Source organism: Mastigoproctus giganteus, chromosome 12, assembly GCF_048544385.1.
Source record: "Mastigoproctus giganteus isolate SK-2022 chromosome 12, ASM4854438v1, whole genome shotgun sequence".
Lineage (NCBI taxonomy): Eukaryota > Metazoa > Arthropoda > Arachnida > Uropygi > Thelyphonidae > Mastigoproctus > Mastigoproctus giganteus.
In genome coordinates, this window is record NC_143586.1 from 49,118,186 (window position 1) to 49,138,100 (window position 19,915).

The 19,915-nt window shown below is 37.1% G+C and overlaps 1 protein-coding gene across 1 annotated transcript in view; it reads right to left on the minus strand.

Moving 5' to 3' along the window:
* Positions 1-18,639, minus strand: part of LOC150077030 (zinc finger FYVE domain-containing protein 1-like) — a 102,057-nt gene extending 83,418 nt beyond the window's left edge. Inside the window, exons 1-2 of the mRNA XM_090386672.1 lie at positions 18,423-18,639; positions 3,682-4,327 (exon numbers count right to left, since the gene is read on the minus strand). Coding sequence (XP_090242798.1) covers positions 3,682-4,302 — 621 coding nt within the window. The 5' untranslated portion in view covers positions 4,303-4,327; positions 18,423-18,639. The remainder of the gene's footprint in view (positions 1-3,681; positions 4,328-18,422) is intronic.
* Between the last annotated feature and the right edge of the window lie 1,276 nt (positions 18,640-19,915).

The following is a 19,915-nucleotide window of genomic DNA, read 5'->3' on the forward strand; positions in this document are numbered from 1 at the left end:
ACAATATGAACAGTAAATTACAACTGTATATTATTTATTTATTTTAACTTGAAATGAATAATTTGCAAAAGCATGAATTCAGAAAATCGCAAATTGCAATTGCAATCTACACCGATATTATAGTTTTTTAAACCTGTATGTTATTATGCCCTGTGCATTTGGTCTTTAAAATACATTATAATTTGTTCACCATTTGGCATCTCCCTATTGTGGAACCACTTCGCAACTGTGATGGCATGTTTGCATTATTAGGATACCTGCCCACCCACTGATGATAGGCCAACAGCTTTGAAACGGTGCCGTCTGGGTGGTGGTATCCACTGAAAATAAATAACAGTAGTCTTCTCTATTAGAGAAGCATTACTTATTCGAAGTAGTGCGATACCTGGTATCTTGTTGTGAAGTAGCCACAATATGAGATACAATTAAAAACGATGCCTTCACTATGTACGTAGTTTAATTTATGGGTAAACTATGGTGTATCTACACCAATATTATATAGTTATTTAAACCCATATGTTATTATGCCTTGAGCATTTCATCTTTAAAATGTTAGAAAAGTACAACAGCAGAACTTATTTGAACAAATAATGATTCAAATGGTTCTCTATATACATACATATGAATCCTAGTTGGAAGCAACTAACTGCTGTAAATAATATGCAAGATAAGTGCCACATTGAAGAAATGCCGACCAAGAGTTGTACAAATAGTGAGCAAAAAAAAACCAAAGAAGTTAGTCTTTGGACTGCCCAAGGCCAACAAAAACAATGTAAAATACCACTTTAAAAGTTTAAAAAAAAATCAATAACAGAATGAAAATACACTCCTCTATGAGGGGGGGGCACAACATTTAATAGCTTTAGTATATTATCTTGGGTACACATCAAATATGTGTATTTGCAAAGCCACATGCTATATATATCCCTATCTTAGGAACTTCTCTGGTAGCAAGAAGGATCAAATTATACGAGGGGCATTTGAAAATTTCATAGCCTGACGAAGAGTTTATCTGAGGAGTCTGATAACATGTTACTTTTCCACATAATTCCCTTTGGAGCCAATACACTTTTGCCACCGATGCTGCAGTGCATTGATTCCAGCTGCAAAGAAAGCTTTCTCTTGGGCTTCCAGGAATGCATCCACTACAGCAATGACAATGATATTGCTGTCAGTGGGAAAATGGATGCCAGCCAGGTATTTTTTTCAAATTAGGAAATAGGTGAAAGTCTGATGGTACTAGACCTGGTGAACATAGGGGATGGTCCAGGATTTCAAAGCCACACTCATGCAGTGCAGCCATGGCAATGACTGACTTGTAAGCGGGTGAGTTACCCTGGTGAAACAAGACTCCACTGCTGAGTTTTCCTTGGCATTTGTCTTTGATGTTTTCAAGCAAATGTCTCACAAGGTCTGTGTAATATGCCCATGTGACAGTCTGGCCTTTCTTGAAGGCAACTCATTAGTAACACTCCATCAGCATCCCAAAAAACTGATGCCAGCAGAAGGAATTGACTTGGCATTCTTTGGAGGGGGGGGAGAGCTGTGTTTCCATTGTCTGGACTTCTCCTTTGTCTCTGGCTGAAAGTGATGGACCCACATCTCATCCATGGTCACAAAATATTTCAAGGAAATTTGTTGGATCTGCTTGAAAATGAAGCAAATGTTCACTTGACTTGGCAACTCTTGTACATTTCTGATCTGCTTTTAAAATCTTTGGGACCCATCATGCTGGCACCTTTTTCATAGTGAGAACCTCTGTTACTTTGAGGTACACACATTCAGATGAGATGCCTAAGATATTGGCAATATACCATACTGACATGTGTAGATCACTCATCACCAGATCATGAAAACTGCCAACAACTTCATCTTCCTCCAAGTTGGAAGAACTTGGAAAACTGGGCAATCTATTTGACTATGCTTGTCCTACTATTTGACCTACTTGTGATCATATACCCATACTCGTGTGTACACTTACATTTGTAATTTGTATACTCATCCAGTTAAGTGAAATGATAACCACCAAAGCCTCACTTTCAGTTTAGAGAACAGCCAGTGCAAGGTAGGGAGAGAAAGGAGGCTGCTGTACAACTGTGATTTTTCCACAGCCAAGAACTGCCGAACTACCCCATTGCCATGTGACTGGGCACGTTGTTAAGGTGCAGGATCCAGTTATCCTTCCATTTTTAAGCTCATCATCACCTCACCTCACATTCTCATGCAAACATGTCAGAACCCTAACATTGTAAGCAGCAGTAACGCTTCACCCCTAGTCACAAATTTTTGTTGCACTGTCCTAATTGTTGAAATACATGATTAGCTGAAATACTTTGATGTTGGAATTTGTTGCACTAGACTTCTTGGGGCATGGGGACATTTTTGTATGCCATTCAGATGATTCCACCTTGGTCTCGGGGTCATAGACAAACACATAAATCTCATCCCCATTGACCACTTTTCTTAGAAAGCTCAGATCCTGCATAGATTTTTCAAACAAATCCTTCAATGGCTTTCCTGCAGTCCATTTTATTGTCTGTCAGCAAGCATGGAACAAACTTTGCACACGTGTGACACATCCCCAAATCTTGCATCAGGATTGTGTGTACTGAGTCTATAGACAGTCCAACGTTTTGAGCAATCTCAACAACAATCATTTGGCTATCATTTTACACAAGTTTTTCCACTTTCGTGACATCTAAGATCGATCTTCCAGTGTTTCCCAACCATTTTTAAATCACTTAAACCACTCATAAACTGCTGTTTTCTTCAAAGCATCATCCCCATAAACTTTCTGTAATACTTGCAGTGTCTCTGCAGCACTTTTCTCAAGTTTAAAGAACTTGATGTTAGCACGCTGTTCAAATTGAGACATTCCGCAATCAGTCATCTGTGACACGCAAGTGAAGTGGTTGGGCCAGTTCCCACGGCATGCATGTGCACCAAAGTCACCGTCAATGTCCCATAAAATCATATGGCTGTAATGAAAACCATTTAAATACCTTGGCGCCTCCGTAGCCAGGTGGGAAGGAGCAACAGTGTGTAGCACACGCTTCTTGATTAGACCGGGGTTCGAGCCCGTCACCACCAAATACGGAGGATGCGGAAAGGTCAGAGAATGACCACTGCATATTCCCGGAGCAATATGGCCTTAGTTGCTAATGCTCCTAAAAACCAAACAACAAACAAACATTTAAATACCAGCAAGCAATTCTGGGAACTTTTCGAATGTACTGCATACATATTTATTATCAGCACTATTGCTTAATAAAGATATAAGCATATATTACAAAATGTTATTTTATAATAGGTAATAATGAAAAATAACAGGTAATTAATACATAATAGACAATTAAGAAAATATTTAAAATGCTACTCTTAAGAAATATTTTTCTATTTAATTCTGATTATACAAAACAGCACCTTCTGAAGGTGTGAAAGGTTTGTATGAAAGCTCATAGTTGTGCAGGAGCCATTGTGACCCTTTTTAACAGGTAAGTTCTGGAATTATTAAGAGAAATCAAAGGCGGGGAAAGCACCTCTCAAAAGCTAGAGTAAGTTACAAGAGGATGAAGAAGATGATTTTACAATGCAAAAGAGTTAAAAGGGGAGTGGGACTGAAATGACCCCTGCACATTACTAGTGGATTAAAAAAGTAGTCTATTCAATGAATTGACTTACCTGTAAAAATTCCTTATCATCAATCAATAAAAAGCTAGAGGCTGACCTATTACTGCTATTGATAACTGCTGGTTCGAGTGAACGATTTGGGCTGGTTATATCAGGAAGTAACCCAGAAAGTGGCACAGATGATAAACTTAACATTTCTTCACTACTATCTGAAGAATCACTAAGAGATTCTAATTCTTCACCTTTCTCATCAGGAGATGCTTCATCAAGAGAAAAAAATTCTTCATTAAGAAATTCAAAACTAGTTCTGGTATGTGTTTTTTTCTTTTGGGAATGTAAAGCTAAATCACATCTAAAGCAAAAATTCTTTTTGCACAAGTCACATGTAACATCTGCAAAATTTCTTTCATTACAGGTACCTTCACACAGTACCTCTGATGGAGGAGGTTTCAGTTCGTCTCGAACATGTAAAACAAACTTTGGACTTTCATGAAGTAGCACTTCACAAACTTCACATTGAAAAGTTTTACAATCCTGACACCGATAAGCAGCAAACTGTTTATTACTTTTACAAGCTAACCGTTCTTCACAAAACTTCTTAGATGGTCGGACCTCTGGTGGCTTTACTCTAATTTTAAATCGCGTACAAGCCCGCTTGGCTCCAGTAGACATGTGAAAATCATATGGCTTGTAGTTCCTAAAAATTTAAACAAATTATGACGTTATGATGCTAAGGTTATTCAAGTTAAATTAACTAATGGAAGATGCCAACATATACTGAGAACAGACAGCCACCTACAACTCACTAACTGAAAGGGGAGCTCCAAAATCTCAACACAGAATGCTACTTTTCAATAATTTAATGTTTACTAAAATATAATAAATGTGTCACAGTCAAAACAATAATACATACAAGATGGTCAGTAAAAAATGATAATGGATCATTTTCACCTTCACTTTAAATCTGACTACAATACCAGTAATTCCAATCCTCCCCCCATTTGTAAAAATCAAAATTGCGATCAAAAATATATCTGGATAACTACTTTTTGCGTATACAGATGAATCTTTATTAGTATTAATGATGTGAAATAAATGCAACAAAGTTGGCTTATTCAGCATTAGCCTTACAAAAAAAAAATCAACTACTGATGAGTTAAAATTGAAAAGTCGAAAAAATTTAAGAAAGATTGAACAAATACTTAGACAGTTCCATCTAAGTATCCACTCAATCTTTCATTATTTAAACATAAAATAAAAATATGAAAGTATTAGTCCCATTTTCCAACTTCTAAAATCGTTAAGGGTGAAAATTTTAAAAACTGTACATGGGTTATATTTCTGCTTATATATTATGTATATATATTTTAAAAAAATAAATAAAATAAAAACAAAAAGTATTATACAGCAAACTCTTTAAAATCCAGCACTTTTTTCAAAGATTGAGAGGTGCCAGATTTTAAAATTTTCCGTATTTCAGAGAGGTATATCTAATGGTTGAGTGGTTTCACAGAAGCATATTTCAGTGAATATTAAGGAATAATAAGTGAATTTATTTACACCAGTACATGTTTATATAGTGACTAAAAGATAGTACTAGTGGTTAAAATGTAAATTAGTTTAATTTATGAAAAAAATGACAGTAAGCACAGCCCCAGCAAATTTTGCCAGAATATCAATGGATCTGCTTCAGAAAAAAAAAAAAAAAAAAAACTTTCATGATGGAGAATAAATAAAAATTAACTATTCTTCTCGGTTAGTAGTATTAATAGTGATAACTGATGCAAGAAAGCAAGCTTATATTAGTATCAGCCAAATAAAAGAAAACTATTTCACCTAACCATCACCTCCAATAGTTTGCCTAGTTCTTCCTTGAATTTACTCAAACTATAAACTTGCACAAGAATGAAAGGAAGATTGTTCCAGTAATCAACCACCCATTGGCTGAAGACAAACTTCTGCACATCTATTCTGCAACCATCCTTCCTAAATTTACTGAAGCTATTCAAAGCCTTAAACACTTCAATCAAGTCACCTCACAGATGCCAAATTTACAGATGCTGCAATTTGCAGAACTTTGCCTTTCTTGGTAAGAGCACCTCTTTAAAATGTTCTTGTTTATATTCTGGCACAACCACCAGGTCAGAGGCATTTACAATAAATCAATCGATACAAATGTTAATCATATTTAGCAGCCAATGGCTTGAACCCCAGTCCACTCGGAGCGTGTGCCACAGCATTCACGCTCTGACCACTCGGCTACATCAGGCTTTTGCTCCCCTCATCAATATCATTGCCCGTCTCTGTGCCCATGCCAGCAACTCTACATCTTTCCTAAAATGAGGCATCCAGACCACTATGCCGTATGCAGTACTCAAGGTGCAGCCTAACAATTGTCCTACAAAAAGGGACAATTATTTCTCCATCCCTGGCAGCAAAGCCCCTGTATATCACTGATAAGACCCCACAAGCTGCTCCAGCAGCTGGCCTGCACTGCTCTGAAAACTTCATATCTGACTGTACAATAACCCCACGTCTTTTTCAATCTCCACTAGTACCACTATCCTGAGTGTAGTATCACACAGTTCATATGTTAATCTGGGATTACTGCTACTCATATGCAGTATTTTGCAACAGTTAATTTTAAACATCAACTGCCATTTCTCAGCCCATTTGTCACAAATTTTTTTACATCTTGTTTCAGTGGCTTACCCTGATTACTGTCATTAACCGCCCTGTCAAACATTGTGTCATCTCCAACTTTAGACATTAAGCCTGATATACCCTCATCAATATCATTAATAAATATTGGAAACAATGGGCACAGCACAGAACCACGAGGGACCCCATTAATAACAATCAGTCCACGAACAGCAGTGCCCATTAATAACCCCTCTTTGCCCTCTATAACTCAATTATCTCTCTATGCATAGTGGTAACTTGCTCCTTATGCCACACTGCTACAATTTACACAGCAGTCTTTTATGTACAACAGTATCAAAAGCCATCCTGAAATCCAACTACAGTAGACTCTCGACTTTTCGGGATAGATGGTAAAAAACAAATCCTGGATAATCGATTTCCTGGTTAATCCAAAAATACAAAAGTCCCCGACATAAGTAAGAGATACGTTCCAGGACTTCTTACTTCGTCGAGTTTTACATAACTCGGGAATGACTAATAACATATTGCTACTATATTATTATTGACAAATCTGAATTCCACACGATACTTGTTAATGTTTGGCCATTTTGATACATCTCTATTATAATGAGTCCTTAGAGATTTAACAGATGCACAGTTTTCAAACTTTTGAATAATTCCAAGTTTTTGTTTAAATGAAAGTGCAACTCTTTTGTATTTACTCATCATTTTTGCGATTTCTACACAAAAAAAAAAAAATTTACTATAAAAAAAATTCCGACATCCCTGACATAAATAATGAAACAAAATTTGACCTTTTCCACTGCAACAGAACACAACAATCGATGCGACACACTAAAACAAACTAAACATTTGGTCTCTCTCTCTCTTTTTTTTTTCTTTTTTTTTGAGTGGCGGGTGTGAAGACAGCAGGGATTGCAAGATAATAGGTACACTAATCTCCCAATGACAACTTATAATGCCGCTTGTCACTTATTTACGACTTGCAAAATATCTGTTTATACCTATTCGAGTTATTACTTTAATTTTTTTTTTATTTTTTTTATTTGGAGTCTTGAAGTGTCCCGGTTAATTGAGAGTCTCCTGTATATGATATCAAAATTATTCTTTGCATTCAGTTCCTTTGTTGCTGCATCACAGCGTTCAATCAGAGTAGTCACGCAAAACTGCACCTTAATAAATCCATGCTGTGACCACATTTTAATTGCATTCCTGTCTCAATGTTCCCACTTTACTTCTTTAACCTGTGACACTCCATTACTTTTCCTGAAACAGAAGTTAAGCTAACAGGTCTGTAATTACTCATGTCACCTTTTGATCTCCTTTGTGGACTGGGGATACAGTCGAACAACTGCATCCAAAGATGTGCTCGCAATTTTTATGTCCAGGTGCCTTTTGGCATCCTCTTCCATAATTATTATAATGAGACAGTCTTTATTAGTTTACATGATATTTTGCCTTTAATAATGTACCCTGGAGAAATGCAATTAATTTTACACATGTAATAACAATAATCTAAGTTTCATTTTTGTTTCTATTATAACTATTGCAGAGAAGAAAAACAACAGACATTCACAGTTACTCACTAGGCCTTCTCTTCCATAGCATTAGTACAGAATGAAAAGCCAAGTGAGTGATCTTCAGCTGTATGTTGTTTTTCTCCCTGCTTTACTCATGAACCTGATCAGCAGTATGACTAGTTATAATGGTAGAAAAATAATCTTGGTTGTCTGGAATTAAATTCAATATTTGTACACATCAGTAAATCACTGTTTATGGAAGAGATTACCCAAGGATTTAAAAAAGAACACATTTTTTCAGCTGTACCCACACTTGGCATTTTCAGGCTCCCTTTACTCTCTAATGTGACAAGAAAGTCACCATTCTGTGCAAACACTCTCGATCAGTCACATAGCCATAATTTGCAAGAGCAGTCCATGCTAAGTTACAAAGTTTACCAATTAAGAAATAGCACCAAAAGACAGAAATCTGCAGCTGTTATATAGATAGAGCTATATGGACTCAGAGAAATAAGATGTTTAAAAGACTATTTTGTCCTTTCATCTCAGTTTATGGAAAGCAGGATTTAAACTCCATACATAATGCAATAATCTTAATTCCTGCAACAGAACAAACTTGCCTTTATGATATATTAAGGAAAAGGGTACTACATCAATGTAGGTTATTGCAAAAATTTGAAACAGCTTCTGAAATAATGGCTCTCTGCATTATGGTTTTCAGTCAACTATCCAGAGACACTGTTGATATGTAGCCATTTCTAAAGATGAAAGAGCCTACACTCAAGCATTATCACCATCACTGGAAAAACAATAGTGTTCCCAGACAGTCAGCTTACATGCATTACTTCAGAAACTATTCCAAACTTTCCTTTGTAACAAGTTGCCATGGTATTCCACTACTTCTAAACATATGGGCTTACCAATATGTTTAACTGTTTGCCTAAAAGAAGAAACTGTTATGACAGTCTGTTTCTCATCAAATAGAAAATGGTTTTAGGGAAAACATTCACACTCAGACAAAACAAATAGCTTTGGCTATATAATAACTTTAAAACCATATAACATGTGACAACTCACATCACACAACTTCTTACAACTGTTTTGTCTGCATGTTGCCACTACAGACCCCCTGCCATCTCATGAAGGACCAGATGGACCTGAAACAAGCTGTCACAGCAGTCTCATCTTTTAAATAAATGGCCAATTAACCTTTCAGCAAAGCCTTCTGTTTGAAATTTTATTTTATAATACAATTTAATAATTACATGAAAGATTGTTAGAGTGAATGGTGTAACTTTCACTGTTACTCTACTATGCATATATATACACATATATGTGCATAATCTAGCTATACACATATATTAATTAGAGAATGCAATAAGTAACAAGCGTGATATTAGTGAATGGTGGGAGGTACTCAAAATAAATTTCAGTCTTAAAGTAAAGGGAATGAGCACTTCTTCCTGCCATAGAACAAATTTATATTTTATTTCCTAATAAATACATAGGGTGTTTAAAGTGAAAGGCAACAGGGTCTAACTTCTAACTGTAACTACTTCTTCACTGTAAGACGGGGTGTGGGAAAGTCTTAAACCAGCTGATGTTGCAGATGAATTAAATAGGTACTTTGCATCGGTCTTTACTGATGAAAAACCTTTCACACTGAGAAGCGGCTGTGCAAATGAGGCAGAGCCATTGAAATTAGTGATGTTGAATATTATGAATGATTGTTTATTAGAAAACCTTTCAGCATAAAGGCAAGTAAGGCTCCTGGAGTTGATGGCATATACACTGTAGTTTTAAGGGAGAGCATGCGAGGGAGTGTATTGAACCATTGAGGTTAATTATGAAGGTTGTTGGATTCAGGGGAGATTCCACTGGACTGGAGAAGTGCCAATGTATTGCCAACACACAGAAGCAGTTCTAAGAGTGAAGCTTGTAACAGCAGACTGGTTAGTCTGACTTTAGTGGCAGGAAAACTCTTAGAGGCAATGATCAAGGGTGCAATCTAGGGATATTTAGATAGATATGGCAGTCTGGACACACATAGCTTTGTTAAGGGTAAATCATGCTTAACTAACTTAGTAGGCTATTTTGGCAGTTACCCATGAGCTGGATTTAGGGAACAATTTCAACATAATTTATTTGAATTTTAGCAGAGCATTTGACTCAGTCCCTCATGACAAGTTACTGTATAATCTTGAACAAGTTGGAATATCTGGTAAGATTCTAAGATGGATTGCTGGGTGGCTGCAGGACAGAAAGCAGAGGGTTACGATTAATGGTTATTCTTCACATTGGTGTAATGCCAGGAGTGGGGTTCCTCAAAGAGCCCACCATCATTTCTCATTTTCATAAATGACATTGACAAAGGGATAGAAAGCATGGTGTCAAAATTTGCAGATGACAAAGATTGGTAGAGTCATTAATGATCAGTGCCAAGCAGCGCTCCTTCAGGATGACTTGAACAGACTTCAAAGATGGTTAGAGAAGTAGCAGCTAAATGCAAGGTCTTACAGTTGGGGAATAGCAACCCACAAATAAATTATACATTTGATGGGATTGAATTCAAAACAGTGGAGGGGGAAAGGGATCTATCTGGTAGTTACAATACAGGCAGACATGAAGTTTTCTGAACAGTGTAAACAGGCAGCCAGGAAAGCCCATGGTATCCTATCGATGATTTATCGAACGTTGTCCTGTAGAGATAGGGAGGTCACAGTCACACTGTGTAAGGCAATTGTAAGACTACATTTGGAATACTGTATTCAAGTATGGAGACCTCATCTGAAAAAAGACATTGGGCTTCTTGAAAGGGTCCAAAGATGGGCAAATCGAATGGTGAGATTGGCAGAAGGATGACCATATGATGAAAGACTGATTATGTGAGCTACAGAGCTTAGCAACCAGGCACCTCAGAAGCAATCTGATTGAGGTCTATAAGGCTCTGAGAGTGATTAGTAAAATGAATGAAGTGGAATTCTCACTGTTATAAAGAATTCAAGAAATAGGGGTCATAAATTCAAACTACAGGGGTTGAGGTTTATATTAGATTGTAGGAAGTTTTCTTTTAGCCAGTGGGTCATTGATTGATGAAACATATTGCCCTGCAAGTAGCTGAGGCTGACAGTTTGAATAAATTCAAAGGCCAACTGGATAGCTGACCTTTGAATTTATTCAAACTGTCAGCCTCCTCAAATACAAATTATGTGCCTCCTCACACAGGTGAGGAGGCACATAATTTGTATTTTCTTATCTACTTGTTTTTTTTTTTGCCAATGCAGCAAAAGCTTATGGCTTCCTTGCACTATATGGTGGCTACTATTACTAACTGGCTTATTTTTAGATTTAAGGTATTTATCACACTTGGGCTGAAATTTTTGAATTTTACATTAAAATTTAACTATTATCATTGTGGTTTTATAATTTATAAACTTTAATTTTGCATAATCAACTGCTGTTTTCTCAATGGGAAAGTTGTTCCCTGTCATCAGTTTAGACTAAAAACATCATCAGAGCACCCTGAAATGAATATTAACCAATTAAAAAAAAAACAAAAACACAACAGTTGCAAGCATGAAGAGACATGATGCAACTGCACTTGTGAAGTTAAACACACATACTAAAAGAGTAAATATTACATACTACTGTTCTTTTTGTTTTCTTTTACCTTCAGAAGTACACCAATATTTTTTGGCTGAATCTCCCTGGAAATGTTCCTTATAATCAAGGAATATACCCAGCAATTTGACTGATTTGCAGAGGGACTAGGAAATGCCCAGTGGGGCATGGATTTAAGGAATCAACCTTCATAATATTACCCAATCTGTTGGAGGGAATATGTGATAGATAGACTTTTCTAAATTGACAGTGAGCCCAAAGAAATTGGCATACTTTCAGAACCTGTCAAAGTACTACTTTAAAATGTCTACATTTAAAGACTTTGTAGTGGTAAGTGATTTCTTCTGGATTTTACATATTCACAAACCACAAATTATTTCTTCTCTAAACTTCTCTCTTTAAGGTTGGCAGGGTTATTAATGACACTATTGACAGTATGCTGCTGCAACAGGATCTAGAAAAGTTGAGTAGATGGGCTGAGAGTGGCAACTGAAGTTTAACATTGACAAATGCAAAGTACTGCATATGGGAAGGAGTAACCCCAGAATAACATATCAACTGTGTGGTACTACAGTGACAGAGGTACAGAATGAAAAGGACCTGGGGGTAATTGTGCAGGCAGATATGAAGTTTTCTGAGCAATGCAGACGGTCTGCAAGAGTAGCCCATGGTGTCTTGTCAATGATATACAGGAATTTTTCTAGCAGGGATAAGAAGGTGTTTATCCACTTGTATAAGGCAATGGTCAGGCCACACCTTGAGTACTGTATACAGGTCTGGAGACCTCATTTTAAGAAGGATGTAGAGCTGTTGGAACAAGTACAGAGAAGGGCAACAAGATTAGTGAATGGAACAAAGGGGTGCTCTTACAAAGAAAGACTTAAGTTTTGCAAATTACAGCATCTGAAGACTAGGCACCTGCGAGGTGATCTCATTGAGATGTATAAAGCCTTGAATGGTTTGAGCATGCTCAATGCTGATGGGATTCTTCCTCTTGCTCAGAATAATTTCCTGAGAGGAAATAAATTCAAATTGAGGAAAGAGAGTTGTAGGATAGATGTGCGGAAGCTTGCCTTTAGACAGCGGGTGGTTGATTGCTGGAACAAACTTCCATCTGTCGTAGAAGTTGATAGCTTAAATGGATTCAAGGCAGAACTAGACAAACATTTGGAGCAGGTGGATGAGTGAAATGAGAAGGGGGTGTATGTTTTTTTTTTTTTTTTTTTGGCTGATGCTATATAAGCTTGCTTTCTTGCATCATTTGCCCTTGCTAATGCTAAACTCCTAATAATAATAGTTTCTGAGGTATGTAATGAATTTTATTCTTTTTCTAAAATGTGTGCACATATTTCTGAGAAACTCTGTATGCAGTTATATGCACTTTTTGCTGTAAACTTGCCTCATGTTTACATTGCTGTGATCAAAGTATGTACTCCTGACATGTGGAATCCTATAAGTGTTCTGCAATATATAGCAAGTGTACAAAGACCATAAGGCAAAAATCTGAGTCTGTAACAGTTCAGTTGACAATGACATGTGCAACAGAATGGTTCAAATGTTATGCACTAACTGCTTTTGTAGAAACTACTGACACACTTGACATTCTGGAAAGCAAATATGAAGACAATGTAGATGGCAGTTGGCTATCGGATGAGAGAGTACCATTTGGTCAATGAGTGATGCCTATTCTAAAAATAAAACCAAGTCCAAAGAAATAGTCTGAAAGATCTGTGTCACTGGTGTGGGGGGGAGCTGAATAATTTTGGCTGAATGAGTAGAGACAAGGAATATTACAGTTTTTCCAAGGTGTAAAAAAGAATTTTGACTTTGCAAAATCTGAATATGAGTTTTGTAAGTGGAAAGATCAACCCTTGTGAACCATTCTCCCCGCCCCCCTCCCAGATTCTCTCTATAGCAGCTATTACAATTACAGCTTCACAATATATCAGTAACAACTTCAAATTTCGGCTTTTTTTTTTCACAAAAACTTGCAGCTGGTATTATAAGTCAAAATTTTGCATAGAATTATTACTTGATATAATCAATGAAAGAGCAAAAGTTGACAACTGCCTTGCAAGTGCTTAGGATGGAGAGGAATAAAAAAAGAATTTGACAAGCAAAAAAGGCAAACTCAACGTAAAAGGAGTAGTAAATTGGTTTTGTTTCTGATATGAGACAAATTCTTTGTTTCTGATATAAGACATATTCAATGGTATACGGAATGCTTCAACAAATCTGGCGGTGATACACTATTCCCTTCATATTAGCATATTTTAGGCCAGATAGAATGAATGCCATGTCATTCACTTTTATGTTACCTCTGTTATATGTCCAGTGTTTCTGTAGGGTGTCAGCAGTCCCTTCCCCTCTCCTAGTGGAAATTATGGAAACGTATACAAAGCTGCTTGCAGTGTGGTTATTCACACACAGGGAAATAATACCAGCAGCTCCAGTCCCAATCCTAACACCTAGCGGCATGTAGTTATCAGGTCACAGACTTTTAAGTACAAATCTATATTATAACAACCACTTCAAATAAAAACAATTGACTCTTTCACAGCCAAACATGTTTTGGTATGGATAGAGCTTGGGTGTTCAGGAAAAATACCATAAATGCTTATTTTCATATTTTGGGGAGGGAGGGAACCATTTCCTCCACTATTTTGCTTATTTTCCCTTTCATGTACTTGAACTACACATGGATTTTCCAGTGAAATCTCAAAGCAGTACTAGAAATAAAAAATATTTATGCATGATGAACAATATACAAGTTTCCATAAACACACAGTCATTGTTTTTTTGATTAAATTGGTAGAGCATACTTCTTGGTTCCTTTTCTAAGTTTTTGGAAACCAAATTTTTAATACCATAAATAAAACACTTGGAAAATAGGAATGCTGTTTTTATATTCCTGTATTTCTGATTTCTAGTAGTGAAAACCAAGTGAAATAACTAATAAACGTTGTATATCCCACAGTTTGTTCTTATTTAAGAGTATTTCACAATATGTGACAGATGAATAAATGATGTCAGGTTGACTTGGCCATTTGTTATTTTAGCTCGACACCTTTTACTTAATCAGTCATTCATTTTCTGTTTTCACAACAAATAACAATGTAAAAAGTAAGCACTTCTTTAAACCCTACATTAAATAATTTAGTTTAAAAAGTTTGGCAGTGATGCATTATCTAGTACTACCATGGCATTATTTTGTAAACTGTATGAAGAGTATCAAATTCCAATAATACAAACTGGCCAGCTACAGTTCATACACTGGTGACAAGAAGATATGACTGTTTACTATACATTTTGTTATCTTCCAAAAAACAATCCAAGTTTTAGCTTGATTTATGCAAAACGTTTCTTAATATTGGCATTCCTTTATGGGGAGTGTAACACATCTCTTTAAAGGATTTTTTTATATATATACATGAACATATTCCAAGTGAGTGTATTTCAAAAGAAAATTATCTATACACTTGTTTCACTCCTGTTATGTAGATAAATAGGATAAAAGCTGCCAAGAAAAATATATAATTTTTCATTGATGAGACAAGCTGTTGTTATTGGGATTTTATGAGCATCAGTAACTAAGGCCATATTGCTTTGTGTATATTGTCTGTAAATTGAGTGTGTTCTAAGGTCCATTTTCTGTTTGCCGAATGAAAAACCAGAGTTTCCAGGAGAATAAACCATGCTACCCTTGGCTGAGACCAACTAACCCAGCCACATTCTAAAAAGGGCCCATAAAAATTCCTCTCATCATGAAGGACTCAAACCCAGGCCTTTTCCACCCAGTGTAGGGAGGACAGCAATTCTACTAACTGTATTACCCACAAGGGCATGCGTAAAGTGATGTGGAAAAATATATTACCAATATAATGGCACTAGAAACACTGTAGGACAATAGGCCCTCAAAAACCATATTTATTTACACTACTAAATGCTTAAAAAAGTAAATAACTCAACTGTTGCTCACCTATTTACAAATGCTCTTTATGCATGTGAAATAACATCCAGACATACCAAGCATGATAATATCGTGCTATTCCTGATCAACACAGCTACATACACCGATGAGCCAAAACATTATGCCCAGCGAGTCGTTATGCTGTTTGTTTGTTTGTTTGTTATTTGGTTTTTAGGAGCATTAGCAACTAAGGCCATATTGCTCCGGGATATGCGGTGGTCATTCCCTGACCTTTCTGCATCCTCCGTATTTGGTGGTGACGGGCTCGAACCCCGGTCTAATCAAGAAGCGTGGAGTCGTTATGCAAATCGAAGCAACTGCAGGTGAACTATGGCATGTGTGTAGGTCGGGACACGGTATAAAAAACACCTGATACTGAGTTCTGTTAATCAGTCCGCTCTTACTCTTGTTCTTCAGATGGGAAAGGCAGAGGACTTAAGCGAGTTTGACAAAGGCCAAACTGTAATGGCCAGACAACTGGGTCAGAGCATATCCAAAATGGCACGACTGGTGGGATGCTCACTGTTAGCCGTGGTTAGTAACTACTGAAAGTGGTCCAAGAAGGGAAAACCCATGAACCAATTACTGCCGCAACTCACCAGTAATTGGAATGCTGGTGACGGGAGTAATGTGTCACAATACACAGTATGTCGAACCCTGCTGAAAATGGAGCTGCATAGCGGCAGGCTGCTCCAAGTGCCCATGCTAACCAGGGTTCACTGGCGACAGCGCCTACTTTGGGCACGCGAGCATTGAAACTGAACCTTGAGTGATTGGAAGAAGGTCGTCTGGTCTGATGAATCACATTTCCTGTTGTGCCATGTGAATGGCCAGGTGTGTGTGCATCATTTACCTAGGGAAGTGATGGCTTCTGGATGCACCATGGGACAAAAACAAGCCGGTGGCAGCAGTGTCATGCTTTGGGCGATGTTCTGCTGGAATGCCCTGGGTCCAGTCATCCATGTGCTGGGCACTCTGACATCTACCACCTACCTAAACATCACTGCTGACCAGGTACACCCTTTCATCGCAAAGGTCTTCTCCTCTGGTAGTGCCATCTTTCAGCAGGATAATGCACTATGCCACACCACCTGAATTGTTCGAGACTGGTTCGCGGAAGACGAGGAAGACTTCCAGGTATTGCCCTGGCCTTCAAATTATCCAGACATCAATCCCATCGAGCATCTGTGGTTTGTGTTGGAACAGTAACTCCAATCTACTGCATCTCACCCACAGACCTTACAGGAATTAAAGGATCTGCTGGTTATGCGTTGGTACCAGATACCACAAGACACATTTAGAAATCTTGTAGCATCCATGCCTCACCGGGTACGAGCTGCTTTGGCTGCACGTGGAGGACCAACATCATATTAGGTAGGTGGTCATAATGTTTTGGCTCATCAATGTATATGAAGGAAGAGAGACACAAGCTCTTAAAATTCTTTTTCCTCCACTACCTTATGACTTGTTTTACACATGCGCTCCGAAGTTTCTGAGGAGGTACACAGCTACATCAGGAAAATAAATAATAAATATATATTTTCTGTTTATACCTCTGGGACAACCACAAAAGGTCAGAGAAGTTCACAAGATACATGAGCTTGAACCACGGTCACTTAAAAGCAAGTGCACTTTTGTACCCTTGCACCTGACTACTTAACTGCTGAAGGCTATTCAAGGAAATAACACTTGGACTTGTATTACTTCCTCAACAAGTTCTCACTAGGTTGGAGACATGAATCTCTAATGCATTTTACTATATAAATATTTCTGACATCTGACTCTGACAGATGAAAGATATTGTCAACAATTTCGATAAAGAGGATATGTCTTCAGCATTTATCATTTAAACAGCTGCTACTGATGAAGTTAACCAACAATATCCACTCTTTCATTGTTCAATATTCAAAATTACCAGATGCTGTCTATCACTTCGTAAAAGGGATGGCACTTTGGGAAAAATTTTGTAAGTAGTTACTAATATTGTGAGTGAAATCAGCTGTGATCCTGGTTGGTTGTCGTAGGGTTTTAGGTACAGCAGAAACTTAGACTATATTGTGCTGTATATAATATGTCTGTAAATTCTATGTATTCTGTGGTCCATTTGCTATTTGCTGGATGAAAAACCAGAGTTTGCGGGAGAAAAAACCATACAACACTTGCCCAAGATTGATTAACTTGGCCACATTGTGACGGTGTTTTCTGCTAAAAATTAAGGAAATACAAAAATGTCACCAACGTTATTGAAAGCCATTCAACTGAAATCGATATGAATCTCATAAATGTACCATGCTTAATCCAATCACCTCAGTTGATTTATAACACTATTTAGCTATTAAAAATAACAACTTGAAAACATTCATTAAGATTTTACTGCCACAATTTCATGAATGGTATTTACATCCTACCTATATATTACAAATGTTTTATTTATAAATCAATAATAACTGAACAATCGTAATAACTGCAGTACAAAGTTTCACAAGTTGGGCATTTTACGATGAAAACAAATAAATGATGACATTATCAAAAGGCTTCCATCTGGGATTTCGCGGGTGACTCTTTCAGGTTTACTTATCCCTGAGCGTTGACAAAACAAAATACACCATGATTCATCTGGATAGAAACGTTGCACTTACACATAGAAAACATATGCTCCTCAATTTAAAGTGCAAAAATGCTCAATGTCAACACACTAAAAATGAAGGTCAAATTTAACAAATCAATTATTCCCTATCCACAAACACACGAAGGAGTATAAGTGAATTAATTTAAATGATACAAAACATCGATATAACACGTTAAAAGCGTGACTCATCTTTACATACAAGTTGCAACAGCGCATTATAAACATTAACCTTACGATGAAACTTGAGTGAATGAACTAAATAGGAAAGGCCTATTAATATAAATTTAACTTCCTACTTTTCTTTCTACAATCAAGAATCTCTACATAACAGGAGTCAATATAACTTATCTGTGAATAACAAGCAGTTCACATATAAATATATATTCACCTCCTTATACTTCACCTACGATAACTCTGACTCTCTGAATGTTTTTGCTTCACACAGATGATTTCTTCCACATATAGCTGTATCATATTAAAATATGCCTGCTTTCACAAATGATAAAAAAGCTAATTTAACATTACGCTCCAAATATCCACAACATGAAATTTCCGTCTACATGGATTAATTCTTCAAGCTATGTTACCATTTGAGCGCTATTTCACTTCCCTCAATGCAAATTCCATTGATGGAAGAATTCCCTGTCTTTCACGCTTTTTGAATGCGTCCACATATGATAAATGAGAGATATTTTTTCCCTCCATACAAATTTAGCTTCATAAAATGCAAAGAAAAATTGTTAAAAATGTTTGATAGATCAAATACTTATTCATTCTTTAATAATATTTAATGAGTACTTAGTAGTAGCATTAGTTTTAGTCGATAAAATTAGTTTTATCGACTTGGTAGACATCGGTGTACTACCGAGGTCATTCGCTGATGGAACTTCCAGCAACCAATCGTTCCCTATAAAACACGGATTGCAAGTATTTTGAGGTCTAATGTTGTAAGTCGTAAAGTTTCAAGTAGAGAAGCAGATATTTTACACCCCCTCCCTAAATGAAACAGTGATGGATGATACTACTGTGGTCTTTCCATATTGCTATTTAACTATGTCCTTTAGACTCCTATTTGAGTAATAGTATCTTGTTTTTAAGCGATGGCATGTTTCTAAGTCGTGCCCAGAATCAACAACTTGGACATCAAGAAGAAACACACAAAAAAGGTCGAGTTTTCATAATCCTTTTGAAGTGTGGTAATGTGGCTCTTTAACCACCATCCAGCCCTTCTGGCTGAGTCTATTCTCTACTATGTTAATCACAGCATTCTGTCTAATCGCTCGGAGGCTATGTGATATATGGCATCCAAGTGCAACGATATACACTAGAGACTCCGTGGCCAGGCACCCCGTACGACAGCCCTAATAAATAGTCTTTTTTTTTTATGGAAACAGTTTCAGTAGAGAGAAACTATTAAAGAAGAGCTGGTCAAGGTCGCCCGAGGGCTACGTCAACCAGAAGAGAACGCTATCTGGCTCTAACAGCAAGACGGAACCTCTGTTATCAACTGTCTCTTGAGGTTGCTGCGGCCACAGGTAAAAATATTTCCAACCGGATTGTGTTAAGAATGTTCAACAGAAATGGACTCTACACAAAGAAGCCAGTAGTTTATATCCCTTTAACCCCAACACACGGCAGAGATCGTCGAAACTGCTGACATTTGCCTTGAAGCTCTGACAATTGGGGTACAGTTCTATTGTCTGATGAGTCCTGTTTTACCCTACAAACCGATTCTAGAAATTTTTTTTCATCTGGAGACAATGAGGAATGCTGTACCATCCCTTCAACTGAAGAGAAAGGAACGCTTAGTGGAGGCGATGTTCTATGCAAGACGAAATAATGATCAACTGCCGCACCCCTCTTCATATTTTTGATAGGGAT